The sequence below is a fragment of the Bos taurus genome, chromosome 3 (assembly GCF_002263795.3).
Source record: "Bos taurus isolate L1 Dominette 01449 registration number 42190680 breed Hereford chromosome 3, ARS-UCD2.0, whole genome shotgun sequence".
Lineage (NCBI taxonomy): Eukaryota > Metazoa > Chordata > Mammalia > Artiodactyla > Bovidae > Bos > Bos taurus.
Genome location: NC_037330.1, coordinates 109,648,707 through 109,672,378, shown reverse-complemented (window position 1 = coordinate 109,672,378; position 23,672 = coordinate 109,648,707). Strand labels below are relative to the sequence as shown.

At 56.7% G+C, this 23,672-nt stretch overlaps 1 protein-coding gene across 6 annotated transcripts; it reads left to right on the top strand.

The window, feature by feature from the left end:
* The first annotated feature begins 938 nt into the window (after positions 1–938).
* MAP7D1 (MAP7 domain containing 1) lies at positions 939–22,808 on the top strand. Of its 6 annotated transcripts, none has more exons than XM_010803815.4 (18): positions 939–1,250; positions 13,628–13,978; positions 14,164–14,232; positions 14,812–14,975; positions 15,666–15,780; positions 17,195–17,305; positions 18,510–18,632; positions 18,729–18,892; positions 19,000–19,142; positions 19,745–20,097; positions 20,362–20,539; positions 20,626–20,764; positions 20,871–20,975; positions 21,252–21,305; positions 21,485–21,527; positions 21,614–21,695; positions 21,814–22,007; positions 22,213–22,808. In XM_010803815.4, the coding sequence occupies exons 1-18, from the start codon at positions 1,205–1,207 to the stop codon at positions 22,221–22,223; spliced, it is 2,445 nt and encodes an 814-aa protein (XP_010802117.2). In that variant the 5' UTR covers positions 939–1,204; the 3' UTR covers positions 22,224–22,808. The 6 variants fall into 6 exon arrangements, with proteins under 6 accessions (XP_010802117.2, XP_010802113.2, XP_010802111.2 ...); XM_010803811.4 differs by having other exon boundaries at positions 21,482–21,527; XM_010803809.4 differs by having other exon boundaries at positions 18,510–18,892.
* Positions 22,809–23,672: the final 864 nt, after the last annotated feature.

The following is a 23,672-nucleotide window of genomic DNA, read 5'->3' as shown; positions in this document are numbered from 1 at the left end:
GCAGCAGCATCGATCCACCTTCCCAGCAAGCTCCCCCCTCTCTGCCCAGGCTGGGCCTGACTTGGATTGAGGCCCACCTCAGCTGGCACTAACAAGGGGATTGGGGGATCTACTTCCCTGGGCTGGGAAGCAGAACTACTTGGGGGAGGCGGGTCAGAAGGAACTCACTCCCTCCTTGGACAGAACACAGGGGAGAAAATCCTTCCCGGGTACATGAGGGGGGTCATCCGATGAGTCTAGGGGAGGTTTAGGGCCAGGACCACCCAGTTCGGAGCCGGGAGAGACCCGGAGCAGATTAGAGACCTGGGTAAGGCGGTGGTGCAGGCCTGTAATTACTCCCGGAGGAGCAGGGAAGACACAGCCCCAACCGTAGGATGATGCAGGAAGGGCCGCAGCAAGGCTCCCAGGCCGGGTCTCTCCCCACCCCAGCCATCACCAGGGGAGAGAGAGCATAGCCCTTTTAGGGGTCTCCTTGTAACCCTCCAAGGCTCCCGACGTCCCTCGGGCGGATTTTGAGGTGGGTTTGGGAAAGACTGCTTATCTGAAGCTGCCGCCAAGGCCCTAGAGCCGGAGCTCGCAGGGTCCAGGGTGGGACTGGGGGCTCCCATCCCCGCTCCCTCCCGCTCCCCCCAGTCCTAGCGGCGCGTGAGTCACCCGAGCGCTCCCTACATAGTCGCCTCGCGCTGCGGCGCGTACCAACGCGCGGCCGCAGGGGGAGGCAGCTCGACGGGCGTCCTCCGGGAGCCGTAGCGTCCCCTCCGCCGCGGCTGCAGGAGAGGCGTCCCCCGGCTCCAGGCCCCGAGCCCCAGGGAGGGGGCGCGGCGGGCGGGGCGGGAGCGCGGTCCCCGGGCGCTGCGGGGGTGGCCCTCCCCGCGTCGCACTTGGTACGCGCCAGCCGCGAGGCCAGGCCCAGCCCGGGCGGTACAATAGGGTTGGGCAGTGGCCGCGACTGGGCCGGCGCCGGGCAGGCAGAAGGATCGAGGCCGGAGCCGACAGACACTGGGCGGCCGGCTACTGCGAGCCCGTAGGCTACCAGCCGAGCCAGCCTCGACCTTCGCCAGAGCTCCCCCAGCCTTCGAATCGTTGCCCGCCGGGCCGGGCCGGGCGTGATGCGCCGCGGGACCCCTATCCTGGCCGCTGGCCGCCGCCGCCGTCGCCGCTGAGACCCCCAAGACACCCTCCCACCCCCAGTGACGCCGCAGCTATGGAGAGCGGCTCACGTTCGGAGCCGTGTACGGGCGCAGCCCCAGGTATGCCAGAGGCGAGATGAGAGAAGGGGATGGGGGGCCTCGGAAAGGGCGAGGATGAAGCCGGCCCGCGCGGCGGGGACCCCTCCCCCGCCGCGCCCTCTGACCACTTGGAAGTTTAAAAATAAAGGCTGCAGCGGCGTCGGCGGCTCTGGGCCACCGGCGCATCTTCTGACAGCTGCCCCTCCCCCACCCCGGGCGCCGGGACGTCCTGGGCGTCGGGATCCCCGGGGGCCCCAATGTAGAGTTGATGGTGACCCCTCCGCCCCAACCCAGTGCCACCTCGGCTGCCCGGCCCCTACCGTCCTCCCCGATCCACCCCAGGCCTCATCTACTGAGCTGGGGCGTCTGTCCCCCTCCCATTCCTGGTGGGCACATGTGACCTCAGCCTGGACGTGTGTGTCGGGGGTTCAGATTCTCAGGCCTGAAGCCTTGCATACCGAAGCCTAGGCCCTGGCGCCCCCCGCCTCCCCACGCCCAGGCCCTGGCCCAGACCTCGCCCCCACCCCATCCCTCCAGCTGCCGCGCAAAGGGCCTGTAGCTGCTGCCCGCCGGCCAGGAGGGGAGGGAGGGGAGGGGGCGGTCTCTTAGCGGCGGCTGCCAAGTAACCCGCCGGATAAAGGCAGGGGGAGGGGGAGGCAGCATTGTTTGGGCAGAGGGCGGGAGCTGGGGAGTGGGCCGATTCCCCTGCAGCCTGGCCTACTCTGGAGCCCACCCAGTCCGATCTGGGGAGAAGGGGGACAGAATATGTCTCAGGGCCTGAGTGTTTCCCAGAGAATGGGGTGAAGGCTCGAGGCCGGCACTCCAGGGACCTGCCACATCATTCCTCAGCCTGAGGCTTCTGATACCAACCCCCCACCCTTACACACACACACACACACACACACACACACACACACACACACACACACACACACACACACACACACACACACACACTCCCTCCCTCCCTCCCTCCCTCCCTCCCTCCCTCCCTCCCTCTTTCTCTCTTCAGGCCCCTGACCATCAAAGCTCTCTCCCCCCTCACTCCACCAACCACCACAGTGCCCAGGACTTCTGCAAATCCCATTCGGATCTGGGAGCAGCTGATGAGGGGGTGGGGACAGGTTTCTGGTTGGGCCTGGGGTTGGAGGGAGGGATTTCTCTTTCTCTTTCTTCCTGGAAAGGGAGGGAGGAGCATGATTACTGAGGACCCAAGCTCTCTTCACTGACTCAGGGGGGGAGGTGGCCCCAACCCCACACCTCCATAGAGTCCTAGAGCCTAATCCCCGTCACCTCCCTGCCCCCTGGGGCGTGGGCCCAGGATGAAACCATGTCTGTGGGTGCAGAGCGCCCAGGACAAGGTGGAGCCGCTTGGTTGTGGGTGGGCTCCACCCCATGCCCTCATGGGTGTTTGGAGGGGACCCTGTGGGTGTGGGAGCTGGAGGATGCAGGGGGAGGCCAGTAGACCCGTGTGGTTCAGGAGGTCTGTAGGCTGCACCGGAACAATGGCACTTCAGTCTGTCTTGGCTCTGCTGAGCCTGAGAGGGGACACCCAGGGAGGGCTCTCCTGTGTCCATTCCATCCGCTTCCTGGCCCTCTGCAGCTGAGGGTCTCTGGCACCAGTGTGTACATCAGGGCCTGAGTGGTGGTGATTACTGGGCCAGAGATGAGGGCTGGAGTGAGTGGCTGGTTTATAAGCAGGGCACTTGAATGGGATATCTGGATTGACTATGAGGGCATGGGTGGGATGCTTGGCTGTGCTGGGGGAACCTGACTGGGTCCTGCACACCAAGTCCTGGATTGGGAAGGCTTCTACACACAGGGACGACCTAGATGGAGTTACATGAGAACTGGGGTCAGGATGGTGGCTGGTCTGTACCAGTTTCAGTTAAAGGTGACAAGGGCCCTGTGAGTCAGGAGCCTTCAGGGAGTAAAGGTGATGCCCACTTCCTGTGCCCTGTGAAAGTCTTAGGCATGGGTCTGAGACACTGAATACATATGATGTGCTCCCTGCCCTCTCTGAGCTCCCTTTGCACACTGAGCATTAACAGGAGGCAGCATGGAGTAGGGGACAGGTGTGGCCTGTAGCAAGTGACCTACCCTCTCCAGACAGAGTTCATACCCCCGGAAAATGGAGGTAGTGCTATCAGCCTTGTGGGGTTAACGTTAGAGGTTAGAGACGATGTACCTAAAGGAAGCTGGCACATGGATGCCTGCAATACAGTGTTATTACCATCACTGTGGTTATGCTCATCGGAAGTGGTGCCAGCAGGGAGGTACGAAATACGGGGAAAGTAGGGACAGGAGTCGGGATTTAGTTTGCTTGAGAGTATAGACTCTGGAATCAGTTTAAGTCTCCCTTTCATAACTTACTACTGTATGACTTATGTAAGTTGCTGAAGTCTTAAATTTTCCCATCTGTAAAAGGATAATAATTCTGGAAATGATCTCATAGAGACATTGGGATCATTAAATTAGAGAAATACATAAGACATTTAGGAGAGGCCCTGGCAAATAGTTAATGCTCAGTAAACGCTATTCATTTTTGTTGTTATTTTTAATTCCTTTGGAGGCCTGAGGAGGAGATGGGATTAATTATAACTTCAAGAGGTAAATGTAGGCCAGAGAGCAAGGTGGAGATGAGTTCTAGACAGACATGAGACAGGGTGTATCGGGAACAGAGGGCCCCATACTTGAAGTGGGGCATTTGGAAATAGGAGAGAGACCCGGGGGGTGGGTGCAGGCATCCAGCGCACCTATATTGATGCCTGCTGTGTGCCAGCTCAGTCCTGGCTGTACAGATGACAGGACAGGGAAGTGAATCCCAGTCACCACCCTCCGGGAACTCCCGGTGATGCAGTGGTTGGTGGAATCTGCTTGTGGAAGACTTCACAGAGGAGGTGTTTGAGGTGGACCTGAACTAATGAGAAAAAGATGGGCCGCCTCTGCACCTCTTCACATATAGCAGCCAGCCTGGCTGGCAGCTCCCACTGATAGCTTCTGTCCCTCCTGGGGCGGGTGGGCCCAGTAATGAGGCCTTAATGAGCCCCTAATGTGCAGTCACGCATATGCAAATAAGGAAGAAGGGGCACCAGGCCAGTTCACTCCCCCTCCTCCAGGGATGGGCATCAGCTGGTGGCAGAGCTGAGGGAGTGGGGAAGGAGCTGAAAGCAGGGCCCAGCCTGGGGTGGCGGCACTTGAGAGCCATCAGGGCAGTTCTCAGGCCTGACCAAGGTTGGGAGTTTGGCCACAAGCAGCTGGGAACCATGTCCTTGGGTCCCCACTGGGCCTTGGGGCCAGTGAAGCAGCCAGCAAGCCAGGCTCAGATAATGCAGCTTTGTTGGCGGTGGCAGCTCTGCCTGGCACTCCGGGGCACAGCCTTCAGTGTCTCCTCCATCACCTCTCAGCTGCAGCTTTTCCCCCACAAGGGAAGCAGAGAGGGTGGCGGCCACTAGAGAACCTGGTGCATGCGTGCTCAGTCGCTCAGTCGTGTCTGACTCTTTGTGACCCCAAGGGCTGTAGCCTGCCAGGCTCCCTGTCCATGGAATTTTCCAGGTAGGAATACTGGAGTGGGTTGCCATTTCCTGCTCCTTACCAATGACAAGAGGAAATAGACCCCCTGGTGATCCTACTGATCTCCTACTCTTATTTATCAAGGACCTTCTGTGTGCCAGGCATAGTGCTTAGCATGTCCAGTGCATTGTCTCATTTGATTCTCAAAACTATCCGGTATGGACTAGTATTATCCTCATTTTATTTATTTTTTCAAATTTTCTTTTTTATTTTTGGCTGCACTATGCGGCATGTTGGATCTCAGTTCCCCAAACAGGAATTGAACCTGTACCCCCAGACCCCCTGCAGTGGAAGCACCAAGTCTTAACCACCGGACCACCAGGGAAGTCCCATATCCTCATTTTATAGATGAGGCTCAGAGAAGGAAGTAACTTGCTTCAAGTCACACAGCTAGGTGCTGGCAGAGGAAGGATTTGAACCCAGGTCCATCCAACTGTGAAGCCGGTACACCAAACCTCTATGCTGAATTAATCATGGCCAAGCCAGCTGGTGATAGAGTCCGACTTCACTTTCCTTGCAGTGACTGGTCTTCTCTGGGCATCGTGGTCTTAGGAACCCTGTAATCTTTTCTCTGGGAGGCAGAAGTAGAACAGCAGGGCCCTGCATCCCCTATCCATCCTGCCAGGTTGGAATCTGAGCAAATCAGACCAGAAGGAGGCCCTGGACTCAGGCAGTGGTGACAGTTCAGCCAGCGGGCCATCCTCAGGCCTTGGCTTAAGGCCGGGCCTCTGCCCTCAGCTCCTAGGCCCCAGCGTGGGCAGCCCTGCTGGGGCTGAGGGAGGGCCGGGCTGCGGGATGGGGTCATTTCCTGCCGCCTAAAATAACAGGAAGTGGGTGCTCCTGATTGGAGGCTGGGAACAATGGCCGCCAACCGGGCCAGAGAGCTCCTCAGATCTGCAGTCTCCGACGGGATCCCAGCCTTATCACCCACAGAGGCAGCGAAGGGCCTGTGGCCCAGGGTCTGAGGAGTGCTGGTGCAAGTTGCCCCGCTGCTGGTTCCCTCCCTCTCAGAGCTGGCTCAGCTCTGTCCCGGCCAGGAGTGGTGCTGCCCCCTAAGGGTCCCCTCTGTCCCAGCCTCACCATCAGATGTCTCCTAGGGTTTGTCCTTCCTGCCCACCCCCATCCTCCCAGCCCCCTGCTCTCTCTAGGAGAGGAAACCCAGGAGGCCGCCCCCTTTGGGTCACAGAGTGAAGGTACAGACTTTCAGCCTGATTCGAGTTCCAAACCCAGCTTTGCTACTCACCAGCTGTGTGACTTAATCTCTCTGAATCTATTCCCTCATTTGTCAAATAGGGTAATAATATCAACCCCGTAGGATGGTGGTGAGGGTAAAAAGGACTGAAGTGTTAAGGGATTTACCTGACGCAGCATTAGCTGTTGCTACTGTTAACTGGGCTTTCCCTGGGCCCAGGTAGGAGTGCTTAGAGGGGCAGGGCCGAAGTGAGCAGATGACACGCTATCTGAGTGCTGTACGCATCTCTGAAGTTTCATTTGTGTCTCAAAGGGGGTGCTTGACTCCGTGTGTGTGTGCGTGTGTGTGTGTGTGTAGGTTTCTGAATCCCAGCAGTAGGTCTGTTTTCCATATGAAACAGGAGAGAGAGAGAGAAAGGAACGTGTCTAGTCTCCCATTGTGTGGACCTGTCCACACTGTCTGGTGTCTCCCGCTGTCTCTCTGCAATGTGTATTCTCTGTCTGTGTGAGTGTGTGTCTTTGCCCCTCCGGCAGCCTCCCTGTCTTCATTTGTCTGCTCTAGTGCGGCCACCTAAGGAGCTGCTGCGGGAGCCAGAAGGGCTCTGGCTTGAGGTGCTGACCTCTGCTGTCTGGGCACCCCCTCCCCTGGGCACACCCTTGCTCTGCCTCCTGGATGAGGGCCATTCGCCCCCACCCCTGCTCAGGTGCCCCAGTTCTTGACTCCTGGTGGCCAGCCTGGGCAGGAGCCTACCTTCCCTGCATTCCTGCCCTCTGAGCTCAGTGCCTGCCTGCCCCACCTGCACCCTTCATCTTCAGGGGGGAAACCCACTGAATCACTTCCTTCTTCGGGGAATAGGCAGGAGCCTTGGGGAGGGGTTATGTGACACCCACCAGGAACAGTGTGACATAAGGGTTTTGTCATCAGACAGCCTTGGGCCCAGTCCTACTTCTGACACTGACGTGAGCAGTCACTTAACCTGTCTGAGTAAGTGTTCTTACCTGGGGAACGGGCCTTCCATAGCACTTTCCCTTGGGGGCTATAATAAGAACTTGAGGAGATAAGGGTGAGTGCCTGGTTTACTGTAGGGCTTCAGCAAATTAGTTTTGTTTCCCTTCCTGGACTTAGGAGCTGGCTGGGCACACACAGAACTCTGATATGGTAGAGACATTTAGGGTTAGAGAGGCTAGATGTTGGAACAGCTAGGGGTTTTACTGTTTTATCCATCCATCCATCCATCCATCTATTCCTCCATCCATCCATCCAACCATGCATGTGTTCATTAAGCAGACACAGAATTCCTTCTCTGCCCAGGCAGATCCTGTATAAGGCTCTAGGCTGCAAAAAGGATTCTCTCCACTAGCCCTCACAGGGACAGCAGGCAGACTAAAAGGGCAGACTGAGTTATGGGTATTGTGAGAGGAGTTTTGGCCCAGGAGCAGTTGTTGGGGTGGGAGGAGGGAGGGATGAGAGGCAAGGACTGCCAGCACCCAGATGGTGGGGATAGGGAGTAAGCACCCTGAGACATGTGACCGGCCCTCCGAGAGACTTGGCCTGATCTCTCTGCAGTCCCTCTTGGGTTTTTGGAGAAAACTAGACTGACTGATCCTGCAACCAGCTCCTGCACCTTTGCCTTGCCAACACTCTTTGTGCCAAGAAATGAATGCAAACTATCTGTCGCTTATCTAGTTCTTAACAAATACTTCTGGTCAATATCAATATCGCAAAATAAAACCTCACAATTTGACACAGACCAAAATAAAGTGAGGTGGCTGAAGGATCGTATTTGATGATTGAAAATGGGCATAATCAGATATTGATTTAACCATGCCTAGATAATTAACCAAGGAATTCATTTGGCTTAACATAACTTGTTCCGAATAACACAGTCCTGATGACATTTCATCAGGGTTGGCATAATTCTCAGAAAAGTATTTGTATTCAGGGTCCGTAGTCCGCCAGGTCAGAAGAAGAGTTCCAAATGTACCATTTGCCTCCTGAGAGGTTTTTCCTGTTGAATTGCTGGAATACACACTCATTATTACTTTTATTAACTTCTCCCTGAGTACCTTAGTCCAGGAAGCTGCCCAAATTGAGATGGAATTGTATTGCCTCCCTTCAAGTGTTTATCCCTTTGCAATACATGGCCACACGGATCTGCTCACTATTAGGGTGAAAATCTCCTTCTCTGTGCGTGTGCTTATGCGACGGTGGCTTCCTAGTACAGCGATTTATTCTTATATAGCAGCATTTCGCGACTGTCTCCACGTACTGGGCACTGTGGTAGCTGCTGTGGCAAGCTACAGTGGCAAGCAGAGCAGATGCAACCCAGCCCTTAGGGGGAGGACAATAACAAAAAAACCAAACAAGGAAGTTTAAAATTGTAACAGTCACAGTGCTCCAAACAAGAGGCATGAAGCCATGACTTCATATAATGAAGGAATTTATCCTGTTCAGAGAGGCCCAGGAAAGCTTCCCCAAGGAAATGATGCCTCAGCAAAGATCCGAAGGATGAATGAAAGTTAAGTAAGAAAAGAGGGGGAAGAGCTTGTGCAAAGGCCCTGGGGCAGAGGGAGTGTCAAGGCTACCAGAATTAAAAGGTCAGTGTGGCTGGAGTATAGACAGCAAGTAGGGAGCAGAGAGGGGGCCTCAAGAGGTGTGGGAGAGGGAGGCAGGGACTTCAGACTGTGTTGGACTTGCATCCTGGGCTCAAGAATCTTGGTTTCTCTTCAGAACGATGAGAAGTTATTGGAGAGCCTCACGTGGGGAAGAGAACCATGACCAGATTTGCATTTGAAAACAATTACTTTGGCTGCTCAGTAAAGAGCAGAGCTGGAAAGGGTGCGGGTAGGATGATGACGGAAGTTTGCAGTCATCCAGGGAAGAGAGGTGCTGATGGTATCTGCCAGGGAGGCGTTCATTGATATATTCATTCAACAAATAGCTGGGGAGCCAACTCCGTGCCAAGCTCTGTTGCTGTTAGAGACAGAACAGCTAAACAAAATATAAACGAATATGTGTGCCTTCATGGAGATTACCTTCTGGGGGTGGGAGACAGTGTTAAAGTGGTGCTAATGCTTACCGAGAATAACAGAGTTGGAACAAAAAAGAATAACGATTGAAGGACTTCCTGGTGGTCCAGTAGCTGAGACTCTGCGCTCTCAATGCAGGGGGTCAGGGTTTGATCCCTGGTCGGAGAACAAGATCCTACATGCCACAGCGAAGACCTGATGCAGCCAAATAAAATATATATAAAATAAAATTTAAAAATATATGATATATACATATATATATATATGGAAACGGGAATGGCTGGGTTGCGGTTGACTGAGATAGGGAAAACTGGAGGAGGAGCAGGGATTTGGAGAGAAAGATCAGGAGTTCAGTTTGGGATGTTAAATTTGAGGCATCAGTAAGACATCCAGGGGTGTCAGGTAGGGAGTTGCATGTCGGGGGGAGAAAATTTTTGAAAAAAAAGAATTCAGTTGGAAAGGGGAGGGACACTTCCCCTACAGTTTGTAGTTTTAGAGGGGACAGGGAAGGCTTGGCCGAGAAGTGACGGTCAGGTAAGTGACGGTCAGGTCAGGTCACCTGAAGGAGGTGAGGGAGTAAGACATGCAGGATCTGGGGGCAGAGAATTCTGGCAGAGGAAACAGTGAGCGCAGAGCCCCGAGGCAGGAGCGTGCCTGGCACAAACAAGGAACAGTGGCCCGGAAGAGACAGAGCAGGGGGAGATGGGGAGGAGAGGAGGCCCAGAGGTAATGGGCCGCAGAGCACGGAGCCTGAAGGGCCTTGAAGGCCATCGTTTGCCTTTGGTTTTCCTCCCTTGAAGTGTGGGGCGTCTTTGGAGGATCTTGTCAGCTCTCCAACCAGGAACTGAACCCGGGCCATGGCAGTCAAAGCCTGGAATTCCAACTACTAGGCCACCAGGGAACTCTCAATCTGACTCTTTTTTAAAATTTTTATTTATTTATTTTAATTGGAGGCTAATTACAATATTGTGGTGGTTTTTGCCATACACTGACATGAATCAGCCATGGGTATACATGTGTCCCCTGCCGCCCCATCCAAAACCCCCCTCCCCCAACTGATTCTTGAACAGAATCATTCTGCTGCTTTGGTGAGAAAAGACCCAAGGGGAACAAAGGATGGCAGCGGGGAGTCTTTCATGTGAGATGATAGAAGATGATAGAAATGGACCAAGATGACAGAAATGGAGCTAGAAGTGACTGGATTCAGAATATACTGGGCATGTGGAGCCAAAAAGATTTACTGAGGCATTAGATGTGAGGTGTGAGACAAGAAAAGATCCTAAAATGGCTCTGAAGATTTTGGGCCTGAGAAACTGGAAGGACTGGGTTGCCATTGACTGAGATAGGGAAAACTGGAGGAGCAGGGTCTGGCAAGGAAAGATCAGGAGCTGAGTTTGGGATGTTAAATTTGGGGCCTCAAGAAGACACCCAGGGGTGTCAGGTGGGGAGTTGCATGAGCGAAACCAGTACTCAAGGGAGAGGTCTGGGCTGGAGATACAAATTTGGTTGTCATCAGCAGAGCGGTGGTATTTAAAGCCATGAGTCTGGATGAGGTCATCAAGGGAGTATGTGTCGACTGATGAGAGTCGAGGTCTTCACTGGGCCCTGGGGCGCTCCGGTGCTAAAAGGTTCGGGAGTTTACGAGGGACTGGCAAGCCCGAGAAGTCACAGCCAGCCAGGGGAAGGAAAACCGGGCGAGTGTGTTGTCTTCGGGGCCAACTGAAGGACGAGCACCCAGGGCTCACCCGTGTCTTGTGGCTGAGAGGCCAGTGGGGTGAGGCCCAGGAAGTGGCTGCCGACTCGGCAGTGTGGGTGCCACTGGAGACCTTGAGAGGAGCAGTGGCGTGGAGCAGTGGGGTGAAGGCCTGCCCCAGGGGGCTCTTGTGGCAGAGATGGGGAGAAGTAGGCCAATTCTTCCGGGGGTGCTGTTTGCTGAGCCCCTGCCAGGCTCAGCATCACCAGAGGTGATGTGCCTACTCACCATAGGTCCCAACACCATAGGCCCCACCTTGAGAAAACCGGAGCTCAGACCTGCCTGACTGAAGCCGGACACCTTGTGCCCCGCCGCACCTGAGCGCCAGATGCAGGCCCTTCCAGGCCTCATCCCTGCACTTCCTCCCAGACTCCCCGTCACGTGGCAGGTCTAGTCAGAAGCTAGCTGGAGAGACTCACTGTCTTGCCTGGTGGGTGTGATCCGCCTCGGTGCAGACAAACACCTCCCTACCAGTTTTCCTTGCAACACCTGTAGCGGGCACAGGTGCCAGGAGAATGGCAATAAACAAGCCTCACCCTCAGCCTTCGAGCTTTGTGCTTACGTACCTAGGCCCTTTGGCCCCAGGTAGTCCTGGGTTCGAATTCTGCCTCTGCCACGTACTAGTTCTATGACCCTGAATGAATCATTTAGTGGGGTAAGCTCTGATGGTCTCTTCTGTTCAACGAGGGTAAGACTCTCTCTCTCTCAGAGTTCATATGGAGATGCAGGATGGGGCTACCAAGGGCCCGGCTCAGCTCTCGGCATGTAGGAAGCATTCACTAAAAGGCGGCCACTAGCTTTCTTGCCCACCGGGACTGGGGAGGGGTTTTCAGGTGGCTGGGAAGTGGACTAGCAGTGGCCGGGCGGTCTTTTGGAGCTGATGTGGGGAGGGGCTGGCAGAGTGGGAGGGACAACTGGGGAGACAGGACCTTGGCTGGGGCTCTTTTGCCTGGAACCCAGGAATCTAGAAGGGCAGGAATGAGGGGAAAATAGTGTGAGTCTCAGATGGTGTCATTGTGTAACATGTGTTGCCTCACCCCGCCTTGTGCAGAGGCCGGAGGGTGTGGGGGTTAGAGCAAGGGCACCGGGGACCGACGCTGGGCTCAGGTCCCGACTCCTTCACTTCCCAGCTGAGTGGCCTCAGACTTCACTTACTTTCTTTTCGCTTCACTCTCCACCTCTATCTCAAAGAAATATTTACCTTGCCTCCTTTAGAAGTATTGTCATAAGGATTCAAACTAGTGTGTGTAAAATACTCTCTCCATAGGAAGCTCTCAAGAAATATATACATGTTAGTGGTTATTGTTGTTACTAATGCTCATCACAGGCCTACTGTCTGCATTTCACAGAAGAGGAGCTAGGGCACAAAGAGGGCCTGTAACTAGTCCAAGGTCACACAGTCAGCGGGGAGGCCAAGTCCAAGGTCACACAGTCAGTGGGGAGGCCAGATAGTTAAATAGCCTGCCTTCGTCAGAGCCCACTGGACACCCGTCTCCCTGAAAAGGGTCCCCGGAGTTCCAAAGTCAGCTCCTTAGGAGTGTCCTCTCCCTGTTCACACATTGTCACCCACAGGGAGGGGGAATGTATCACCTCCTGAGTGGACCACTGTTCCTAGAGCAGAAGGCCCTGTGTGATGGAGGCACCTGGTGAGAGCAAAAAATGCTTCTTTCGATTGACCTTTCCATGGGCTGTGGTCCTGATCCCTAAGCCCAGGCAGCGGGTGTGTTCCTCGTCTGTCCCCTCAAGTTCCTTAGACAGCAGCAGTCGATGGCACCAGGGCTCAACGTGCAGAGGCTGCTCTTTGGCAGCTTCATAAGACAAACAGAAAGAGAGAGGGAAGTGTTGTGTCCTGGCACGTGAATTATTCCAGGCACTTCACTGACATCCCTACCAGCTTGGGCTTTTATAGTCCCCATTTTACAGATATGAAAGCTGAGGCTTAGAGAGGTTGAGTGGCTTGCCCTAAGTTACCAAGGCCCTCTCTTCCTGTCTTGGAGTGGTGAAGTCAGAATTGGGCCCTCAGCCGGCTGACCCCTAAGCCCATTTTTCAGTTGCTCACATGTGTGTGCATGGACATGTATACATCAAATCATGTGGCTTCCTTACTTGGCACTTCGGTGTCTTTTACAGACACCCTGAAATATTAATGTCTAACAAGAAGAAATCTGTGGGTGGTTGGGAAAGAAAACAAATGACGAAATGGATGTAGCCAATTGCCTACCCTGTTGGGGATCCCACCTGGGCATCCCACTGTGCCCATGCGTATGTCTTTCCTTCCGGCTGGTCCCAGGCACCTCCTGAGCACTGGGCATTGGGATGGGTCCTGTGAGCCCAAGGGAAAGCAGAAAGGTGAGGGAGGCAGACGTGGAAACCAACCTTTACCATTTGGTCCACTAATTACCCCCAACTTCTCAGTTTTACCGATACACCCGGCTCCCTCTGCCCCTTTGCAAATGCTCTTCTCTTTGCCAGAACCCTCTCTGCCTTGGTTTGCTAACTCCAGCTCATCCTAGACCTCAGCTTAGCTCTAACTTCTGCAGGAAGCCCCCTCAGTATAGGTTAGCCATCTCTGCTTTGTTACTCCAGACATAGTACTTATTCTCTACCGTAATTGCCTCGCTGTCTGTCTGTCTGCCCTGCCAGAGTGTGGGCTCCACAGAGGCAAGGACTGTGGCCATTTTCTCACTATTACATCATTAGTGTCTGGAACAGGGCCTGGCACATAGAAGGAACTTGATAAACACATACGAATAAATGAATATCAACTGGACAAGGGAAGGAGCTACATGTTGAACTGATGGTAACAAATGTTCTGTCTCACTTTCTCTCCTGTCTTGTGTTTTACTTCCAGCTATGGCAGCCAGGACCCCTCCAGAGCCAAGACCCTCCCCAGAAGGTGACCCCTCCCCACCGCCGCCGCCACCACCGACGTCAACCCTGGTGCCCGACACTCCCCCAGACACGCCTCCCGCCATGAAGAACACCACTAGCCCCAAGCAGCTTCCACTGGAACCAGAGAGCCCCTCGGAGCTGGTAGGGCCCAGGCCAGCCCCCCAGCAAGAAGAGTCCCCTTCCTCTGAAGTGAAGACCAGGGGACCCACCCCACCAGCCACGGGCCCACGGGATGCCAGGCCTCCTCGAAGGAGCAGCCAGCCATCCCCGCCAGCAGCACCCGCCTCTGACAGCCCTCCCACCAAGCAAGGTATGAGTGATGTCCCTCATCCCGGGCCCAGTCCCAGCCCTGGGTGAAGACCCCAGAGGGAGTCTCCTGGGCTCCGGAGGAGATGGAAAAGGCGTGGGCATGCAGCCTGGGGGCAGGGCCCTGAGGCTGACTCCCCTTTGAGAGGAACCTCTTGACCTAAGTCTCTTCTTATTCCTTTTGTTAAGATGTAAAGAAGGCAGGAGAGAGACACAAGCTGGCAAAGGAACGGCGGGAAGAGCGGGCCAAGTACCTGGGTAAGTGTGTGACAGCTCCCCTTCAGCCTCACCCCCATGGACATCCTGTTAGTAGCACTAACCCTTTGGGAATCTCTGTTGTGTACACTGTGCTAAGAGCAGTTCGCTTATCTCACTTAACCCTGTACCCATTTTGAGGATGGGGAGACAGAGGCTCGGAAAGAGGCAGTCCTTTGCCTAAGCCACGCAGCTAGGTGGAGTAGCTGAGACTCAGACCCAGAAGCCTCATCTCACCCCATGCTCTTAATCACAATATGTCAGCAGGCCCCGAAGTTAGACAGGGACCTGGCCCTAAAGAGCTCACTTCTTCTCGGGTGCCCAGAGACCACGACGCTGGTGGAGGGGAAATAGGCCTCCTGCCCGGGAAGCCCTCATTCTGAGGCCCCAGCCCACCTTCAGCATGCCCTTCAACTTGAGTGGGGGTAGTCTCAGAACACAGGCATCTCCCCAGTAGGCAGGCAGTGGGGAAGACCCACCCCGGGCCGGAAGAACAGGCAAGGCCACTCAGAGCAGACACTTGGGGGCCCAGGTGCTACCAGATGTTCACACCCTCGGGGCTCCTTCCCCAACCCCCTGCAGCTGCCAAGAAGGCAGTGTGGCTGGAGAAGGAGGAGAAGGCCAAGGCACTGCGGGAGAAGCAGCTCCAGGAGCGCCGGCGGCGGCTGGAGGAACAGCGGCTCAAAGCCGAGCAGCGCCGGGCAGCTCTGGAGGAGCGGCAGCGGCAGAAGCTGGAGAAGAACAAGGTGCGTTTGTGCTGGGTTCTGGCCGGGCACGCGTGGCTCTATGTGCACACATCTGCATGTGGGCTCAGTGTGAACACACAGCCCTGTGTTCACACGTGCATTCGGGTCCCGTGGGTCCCACATCTCAGCATCTGTGCAGGCGTGTTTGGTTCCGTACGTGCCAGAATAGGCGCCTGTAGCCGTGTGTTGTCATTACATGTATGTGTGCGTGCCCCAGATGGGTGTGTGTGGGTGTGCAGAGATGTGTCTGTGTGAGTGCGCCAAGTGAACTCCTAGTGAGGAGAAGCCTGGCTTGAGCACTATGAAGAAATGAAGGGAAAGGTGGCCTGGCTGTGGTCCAGTCCTCAGGCTGAACGCAAACCCACCTCCAGGGTCAGAACCCTCAGAGCCAGCGGCCCCCCTGGGAGACCCAGGCAGGGAGAGTCCCACCCGGTCCTCAAAGAAACAGCTCATAGGCTCAGGAAATGAGTCAAGAACAATGAAAAGCTCCCCAAGAACAAGTTGAAAGGGATCTGTTGCAAACTGTCTTTAGTCACAGCGAGGGCTCAGTAGCCTTGGTTACCCGCCATGAGTCAGGGAAACCTTCTAGGGGTGGGGGAGGCCTTGTCCCGGGAGAGAGCCTTTCTCCCAGGTAGGAGGAAAGCTTCTGAGCCCAGACCTCTCCCCCCACCCCGGCCCCCGCCCCACCAGGAGCGCTATGAGGCAGCCATCCAGCGGTCAGTGAAGAAGACGTGGGCTGAAATCCGGCAGCAGCGCTGGTCCTGGGCAGGGGCCCTGCACCACGGCTCCCCAGGACGTAAGACCAGTGAGTGGGCCGGAGGGGTTGCAGGGTGGGAGGGGAGGCCGGGGCCTGAGAAGTGGGGGAAGGGAGCAGCTTCCGTGCACGGAGCTGGCAGCTCCCCGCAGCAGGTATGCCTCGCTTTGTGTGCCTTGTGTCTTCTGGAATGATCTGTAAACCCAAGTCTGTAGAACCAAGTCCTGTCCCAGGACTTCCACTATTGAGTCAGAGGTGGGTGCTCTTCATTCGGTTTGCTCTTTTTAGATTAGCCTTCTTTGCTCTTGTCAATTACTATTAGTTGATTGATACAGAAAAGAGCACTTTAATACCCTGCAGACACTGGATATTTAAAGAAAACTATCACCCTGATGTCCCTGTCGTGGAAGGTAGATTTTTGTCTCTGAGTTTTCTTTATGTAGGGCCATCATGCATTTCGGTCTGACATTTTGCTGGCATGTATGTGCTGCTGTGTTTGGGTGTCTTTAGGTAACGGCAAGATTCGGTGTTCCTCGTGCGTCTTTTGGTGTATGTGTTCATGGGTCTGTGTGCTGCGAGTCTTAGTGCGTGTTTGCCTTGATGTGTGAGTGGCCTTGTGTACCTCGCTGTGGATTCCCAAGTCAGACAGAATTGGGTCTGGATTCCCAGCCCTGGCCTTTGTGCTGTGACCTCTGACTTCCTGCTCTCTCACTTTCTTTATCTGTAAAATGGGGATAACAGTACTACTTGCCTCCGAGGTTGTAGGTAGATGTTTGGGAGGATCAAGTGTGGTAACATGTGTGTGGTGCCCAGCACAGTGCCCGGTACGTGGTAAGCACCCAGCAAGTGCTGCAGATACGATTAAGTTGCTGTGATGTGTTGTGCCTGTCTGCATCTGGATCTGGGCCTGTTTCTGCGGCTGTGTTTGTTTCTGTCTGTGCATGTGTGCACTATCGTGTGCATGCAGAAGTACCTGTCACTCTATATGCCCGTGCGTGCATGTCTTTGTCTTTGTGTGTCCCTATGACTATGTGAATCTGTGTGAGCGCCTTTGACTGTGGGTCCTTCTGTTCAGGAGCATCTGTATTTGCTGCAGGACCATGGGTGTTGTAGCCCAGCCAGGCTGGGCAGTGTCAGCGAGTGCCAGTGCTGGTGGTTGTGGGGGAGGGCTTGCAGCGCCCAGCCCTAGGGAATGACTTCCTGGCCAGGAAGCCTATAGTGTCTCCAGTTTTATTCCATCTCCTTCCTCTGTTCCTTTTCCGTCGGCTCCCCCAATCCAGGTTGTCTCTGGTCACCTACCCACCCCCCCCATCCCCTCCAGAGCCAAGTCTGCCTCCTCCCCCCTTCCTAGCCTGCCCACTCCTCCCTCTCCCACCCTGCCCGCGGAGCATCCTGCATGGAAGGCCTCAGTGCCCCCCTGGCTCCCGTCCGGCCCGGCCCTAATGCCGTGTCTTTTCCCCTCCAGGTGGGAGCAGGTGCTCCGTGTCGGCAGTAAACCTGCCCAAACACGTGGACTCTATAATCAACAAGCGGCTCTCAAAGTCCTCTGCCACGCTCTGGAACTCCCCCAGTAGAAGTAAGAGAAGGCCCAGCCCTCCTTCCTCCAGAGCTCCTTGTAGTCCCCTCCTTGTAGCCTCTTCCAGAGCTCAGCAAAAACCTCAGGTCCCAGGAGCCCTCACACACCCCAGGTCTCCATCCCCACTCGACCCCGCTTGGGGTTGTGCACCCCTCGGGGGAGCCGGCATTTGGATCTGGGTCCTGAGAACAGAGGTGCTTCCCACAGGGGAGGAGAACAGAGGGCAGTGACCCAGCAGGCAGAGCCTGGCTAGAGTCTCGAGAGCAGGTGGGGATGAGAGTGGGGGTGGAGGGTGGGAATGAGCCGGCAGCCTCATCTCCAACCACAGCCAGCTGGCCTAGGCCAGCCTCAGGCAGGTGGCCTTGCCCGGGAGTACCCGACGAGCCTGGGTGCTGTGTGTGCAGGAGCCCTCTTATTCTGCCTCCACCCTGGAGGGCCCACGCAACCCTGCCCTCTCTGCCTTCAGAGCCCCAGCCATGGCCTTGGCTGGATCCAAACTTGTGGCCAACCAGGGTAGCGCAGCCCCTGCGTTCCCACCATGCCCTGATGTCACATGTGAAGGGGCCATGGTAGGAGTTATTTATAAGTTTCTCCAGCTTTTATTTGGTTGCTCTGTTGCCCAGCAACGAAATCAGCTGCTGTTACCAACCCCACCTGACTGAAGCTTAAAAATAACCCAGCAGCTGAGGGGACAGAGCAGGGTGGCCCAGGGCAGCCAGGCCCCCTAGCAGCCTCTCCCTGGCATGGGATACACAAAAGCTGGGCCTCTTCTCAGTCAGAGAAGCACAAGGGCCCTCACTGTCCCAAATCCCGTGGGGGGTGAAGGGGGGCGGTTGCGGGTGATGCCTCCCTAGGCCAGCACTCTGAGGGCAGGAGGAGCAGAGCCCTACAATGGGACATAGAAGTTGGCAACTGGGTACCCCACCAACCTTGGCTGTCTCCTCTCTATAATCATAGTTCAGTGCCCCTTCACCTGGGGAGAGAGGTAGGAGGGACCTCTCTAGCCCTGCATGGGAAGTGTCTTGTTGCCTGGGTCTGCAGTGGGGGTCAGACCCAAGGGCGGACAAGTGTAACCCCCATGATAGGGGGAGAGTCTGAGACTCCTTGGGCTCTGCCTGGGGATGGTACCTGGCCATCTCCAGATGCCTCTGCTTGCCCACTCTAGCCCTGCAGTAACCTGCTTCTCCCGGCATTCTCCCCCTAGATCGCAGCCTGCAGCTAAGTCCGTGGGAGAGCAGCATCGTGGACCGTCTGATGACGCCTACCCTCTCCTTCCTGGCACGGAGTCGCAGTGCAGTCACACTGCCCCGAAACGGCCGGGACCAGGGTAGGGGCCGCGGCCCAGGGAGAGCCCCCTCGAGGGGCGGGGCAGGGGCCAGCCACGCCAGTGGACCGCGCCCCGACCGCAGTCATCCCTCCGCAGTCGTGCCCCTGTGCCCGCGCTCAGCCTCCGCCAGCCCGCTGACGCCGTGCAGTGCCCCCCGAAGCGGGCACCGCTGCGCCCCCGCCGGGGAGCGCGGGGATCGCCGCAAGGCCAGCGCCGGGGGCAGCCCCGCCCCGGCCCGCCTCCGGCCCGAGGCCTCGCCGGTGAGTGGCTGGCGGCGCAGGTGGGGACCCGGCTCCTGTGCTGGGGAGCTCGGGCGCCTCTGACCTCTGCTTCCCCTCTCCCTGCTCTCCTTAACCCTCCTCCCCAGGTGCAGAAAAAGGAGAAGAAGGACAAGGAGCGGGAAAACGAGAAGGAGAAGAGTGCCCTGGCCCGGGAGCGCAGCCTCAAGAAGCGCCAGTCGCTGCCTGCTTCTCTGCGCCCGCGCCTCTCCGCTAGCAACGTGGAGCACAGGTGGGCCCAACAATGGGGCAGGGCCTGCTACGGCCAGGCCAGCTAGCCGGCCATTCATTCATAAATATGTGTTGCTCTAGAGGAACAATCTGTAGCCCTAGTGGGCTACAGTCCATGGGGTCCCAAGAGTCCCAAACGACTTAGCGACTAAACAACAACCCACCTCTAGAAAGAAAGCTCCTTGAGAGCAGGATTTTTTAAATTTTTGGAGTGTTTTGATCACTGAAGTAACCCTTGCATCTAGAACCAGTGCCTGGTAAGCACTCAAGAAACACGTGCTGGACGAATGAATGGTCTTGTCAGGTACTGTGTTCGGGGTGCCCAGCACACTTCCCTGAGCCAAACCAGGCCTCATTCTTGCTCTTAGTAATCTTACTGGCTCTTGGGGAAACAAACAGGAGTCAAAGAATCACAAATGAACATGTAATTACAAACTGGGATATCTACACTAAATTATGTTTGTGTGAGAGCATATAAGGGGGGTGCTGACCAAACCTGGGAGGACACTTCCCTAGCGAAGTGACATGCTCAAAGTGTGTGTGTGTGTGTGTGTGTGTGGACACTCTGTGCCCTTGAGGTCTAACTCTTCTTTTTCCTCTCAGTCCCAAATCCAAGGGCCGGCCATCCTCTCCCTCCACAACCTCGCACAGGCCTGCCTCCCCCTGCCTCAGCCCAGGGCCAGGTCATGCTCTGCCCCCAAAACCACCATCCCCCCGAGGCACCACTGCATCACCCAAGGGGCGAGTCCGGAGGAAGGAGGAGGCAAAGGAGAGCCCCAGTGTGGCGGGGCCCGAGGACAAGACCCAGAGCAAGGGCAAGGCCAGTGATGAGAGGGAGCCTGCAGCCCCAGCCTCACCGGCCCCCTCGCCTGTGCCCTCACCCACCCCAGCCCAGCCCCCGAAAGAGCAGCCCACAGAGATCCCTGCCAGTGGGCAGGGAGAGAAGAGGCCAAAAGGTGGGCAGGGCAGAGAAGCCAGCTTTGCCTGTGAGTGGGAGGTGGTCAGAGGTGCGGGCTGCCAGAGACGCCTGGGGGAATGGATGTTGGGAAGAGACCAGGACCTCAGTGCTCTGAGTCGCTGGCAGAAGCAGGGTGGGTGGGCCGCCGGGGTTGCCCTAAGGTCCAGCAAGCACAGGGGTATGGGGGTGGGGGAGAGGGGAGGTGATGGAGGGGCCTGTGCTGGTCGGTGCATGCTGACTCCTGGTCCCGATCCCGCTCCAGAGACAGCTGTCCTGACCTCACCCCCAGCCCCTGCTCCCCCGGTGACCCCTAGCAAACCCATGGCTGGCACCACGGACCGAGAAGAGGCCACTCGGCTCCTGGCTGAGAAGCGGCGCCAGGCCCGGGAGCAGCGGGAGCGCGAGGAACAGGAGCGGAGGCTGCAGGCCGAAAGAGACAAGTGAGCACGCCCTCGGGGACCGAGGAGGCCTTTACAGGGGCTGGAGAAGAAGCCGGGCGTAAGCCTGAGTCTCCTGTGTTCCCCAGGCGAATGCGAGAGGAGCAGCTGGCTCGGGAGGCCGAGGCCCGGGCGGAGCGGGAAGCCGAGGCCCGGAGACGCGAGGAGCAGGAGGCTCGGGAGAAGGCGCAGGCCGAGCAGGAGGAGCAGGAGCGGCTGCAGAAGCAGGTGCCCCCGAGGGCCGGGGCGCGGGCGCCTCCTGGTGGCGGGTCGGGGCCGGCTGGAAGAGACCGCCGGAGGCCGGCCGCCTAAAGCTCCTGGGGGTCTTTGGCAGAAAGAGGAGGCCGAAGCTCGGTCCCGAGAAGAAGCAGAGCGGCAGCGTCTGGAGCGGGAAAAGCACTTCCAGCGGGAGGAGCAGGAGCGGCAAGAGCGTAGAAAGGTATTGCGAGCGGCTGGCCGAGTCGTGAGCGGGGCCAGCTCTCCCGGCTCGGGCCGCACTTCTTTAGAGGGGCTAGTGGGGCTGGGAGGGGGCGCTGCCTTGGGTTGCAGAGGGTTCGGTCGAGACGGAGTTGGGGGGAGATCAGCTTCCTGGCCTGGAAAGAACTGGTGTGAGCTAGAAGGGCCCCCGAGACTCCAGGACCAGGGCTAGCTGGTGGGAGGTCGAGGATTAGGGCCGGGCTTGGGCCTAACCGGAGAGGGGCTTCTTTCCCAACAGCGCTTGGAGGAGATTATGAAGAGGACTCGGAAGTCAGAAGCTGCTGAAACCAAGGTCAGGATGTCCCCAAGAGTGGTGTTGGGAGTGGAGGTCCGGTGAGGAAGGAAGGGATCCAGGGTGGAGGAGCGAGGCTGTCCAGGATCTGGGCGGAGGGGAGAGAAGAATTCAGCGGCGTGCAGTCGGGTGGGGCCAGGGATCCCCTGGAGCCTGACTGCTCTTCCTCTTCAAAGCAGAAGCAGGACAGAAAGGAGGCGACGGCCAACAATTCCAGCCCAGGTAAAGGCCTGTTCCCCTTCTCTCCAGCCCCAGCCCCAGCCTTCGATCCTCTCCCCGACCCCTAACTGATGGCCATTCCTTCCCAGGGATAGACCCTGCGAAAGCTGTGGAGGCTCGGCCTGCCGGGCTGCAGAAGGAGGAGCTGGCCCCCCAGGAGCCTCAGTGGAGGTACCAGCTCCCAAGCGCAGGACCCAGGAGCAGGGAGGCAGGGTCAGGCTGGAAACCATAGGGCGCCCGGGCTGTCCCGCGATGGGAGTGGCCTGAGCATTGGCCTCTGCATCCACAGCCTGCCAAACAAGGAGTCGTCTGGGTCCCTGGTGAATGGGCTGCAGCCTCTGCCAGCGCACCAGGAGAACGGCTTCTCCTCTAAGGGACCCTCCGGGGACAAGAGTCTGGGCCGGACGCCAGAGGCTCTCCTGCCCTTCGCAGAGGCAGAAGCCTTTCTCAAGAAAGCTGTGGTGCAGCCCCCTCAGGTCACAGGTAGGGATCCCTTTCTCCCGGACCCGCAGCTCTAGCTCCCAGCAGCCTTCCCCAGCCTCTTCCGCCCAGCCCTTTCTTCTCCCAGATCCATCAGAGGCCCTCTGGAGCTCTACCGAGAAGACCCCACCCCCTCACCCCCTGCGCTTCATTCTGGGCTTGGAGCCTGATTTGCCCTGACTGTTTTCCCTCCTGCTTTTTTCCCCAGAAGTCCTTTAAGGGGTTGCCTCGGATCCAGGCACAGCTATGAGGGCTCCTCTGCATCATCTACCAGCGTGTCTGGAAGAGGAGACAGAACAAAGCCGGAAGTGGCCTGGGCCCCTGGGGGTTGGGTCCTCTCTGTTATTTTTAATCTGCACCTTATAGACTGATGTCTCTTTGGCTGGAGCCAGACCCTGCCCCTCAGTGCATTCGTGTGCTCACACGCGCGGACACCCCCCATACACACACATACACTCACAGCCTCTCTGGCTTCCTCCCGTGGGGAAGAGCCACCTGTAGTATTTGCCTTGGTTTGGTGGGGTACAGTGGATGTGAATACTGTAAATAGCTGTGCTCAGACCCCTCAGCGTGGAGGGGGTGGGTGCAGGAGGCAGACCCTCCCAAGACTCCCTGGGGAGAGCTTCCTCCCTCTATTTAACTGTAACTGAGGGGGAACTGTAACTGAGGTCTGGGGATGGGGGGCACCTTGGGCCACAGGATATTGGTTGCTTTAGGGGTACCCGTGCCCCCTGCCCTCGCCTGGAATCAGTGTTACTGCATCGATCAAATTTCTCCAGAAATAAAGTGAGAATAATTCTGCCAGTCCCGTCTGTCCTTAGGGCTGGCAGTGGGGTTGGGAGCAGGTGTCCTCCTGAGTTCTAAGAAGAACTTGAGGACCCGGTGGCCTGCGGATATCCAGCCCTACCTGGTAACCAGTCCCAGACTTCTTCTGGAGGTCTTCCATTTTTTCTTTCATTCATTCATTTAACAAAAATGGTTACATCTACTCTATATTAGGCAAGGAGCTCTATGCCAGGGATGCAAGGAGGAAGAAAAGACATGGGTCTCTGTTCTCTTGGAGTTGACAGTCTAGCAGTGAGCATCAGAGACGCAGGAGCCCTCTCAACATCCATTCCCACTGCCCCTTCCTCATTCCAGAGTCCTGATTTTGTGCAGGCGGCAGTCTTCCTCTTGAATCCCACTATGTACTTCAGCAGAGGTGGCTCCTAAGCCCAGGGGTGCATCAGGATTGTAATCAACCGCTGGTCCCACCCGCCTCACGAGTGATTGGTTTAGGTAGGTTTAGGTATCTGCCAGCAGATGCAAAGAAAACCCTCCCTCATTTTTTTTTTTTTTCCCCTCACTCACTTTGAAAGAAAAATACCAGGTGGGAGCCAGCCTCTAAGGTGACCTCCCAGCGTCTCCCGCCCCCTAGTGTTCACACCCTGTGTCGTCCCTTGTCATGTAGGACCAAGGCTGGGCTGAGTAATGATAGAATACAGTGGCAGTGGTGGTGTGCCATGTCTGAGATTAGGTCTTAAAAGACACTGCAGCTTCTGACTCAGTTGCTGTCTCACTCTGGAGGAAGACAGCAAGCACTGCCTTAGGAAACAGCCTTATGGAGAGGCCCACCTATGGAGGCCTCAAAGCCTCCTGCCAACAGCCACACGAATCAACCTGGGTGCG

What these genes read in the sequence shown, in the direction of transcription:
- MAP7D1 (XM_010803810.4), top strand. Translation starts at nt 1,205, where the DNA reads ATGGAGAGCGGCTCACGTTCGGAGCCGTGTACGGGCGCAGCCCCAG. An exon ending in AGAGCGGGCCAAGTACCTGG is followed by an intron (nt 14,233 to 14,811) that starts GTAAGTGTGTGA and finishes AACCCCCTGCAG; the next exon opens with CTGCCAAGAAGGCAGTGTGG. An exon ending in CAGAAGCTGCTGAAACCAAG is followed by an intron (nt 21,306 to 21,481) that starts GTCAGGATGTCC and finishes TCCTCTTCAAAG; the next exon opens with CAGAAGCAGGACAGAAAGGA.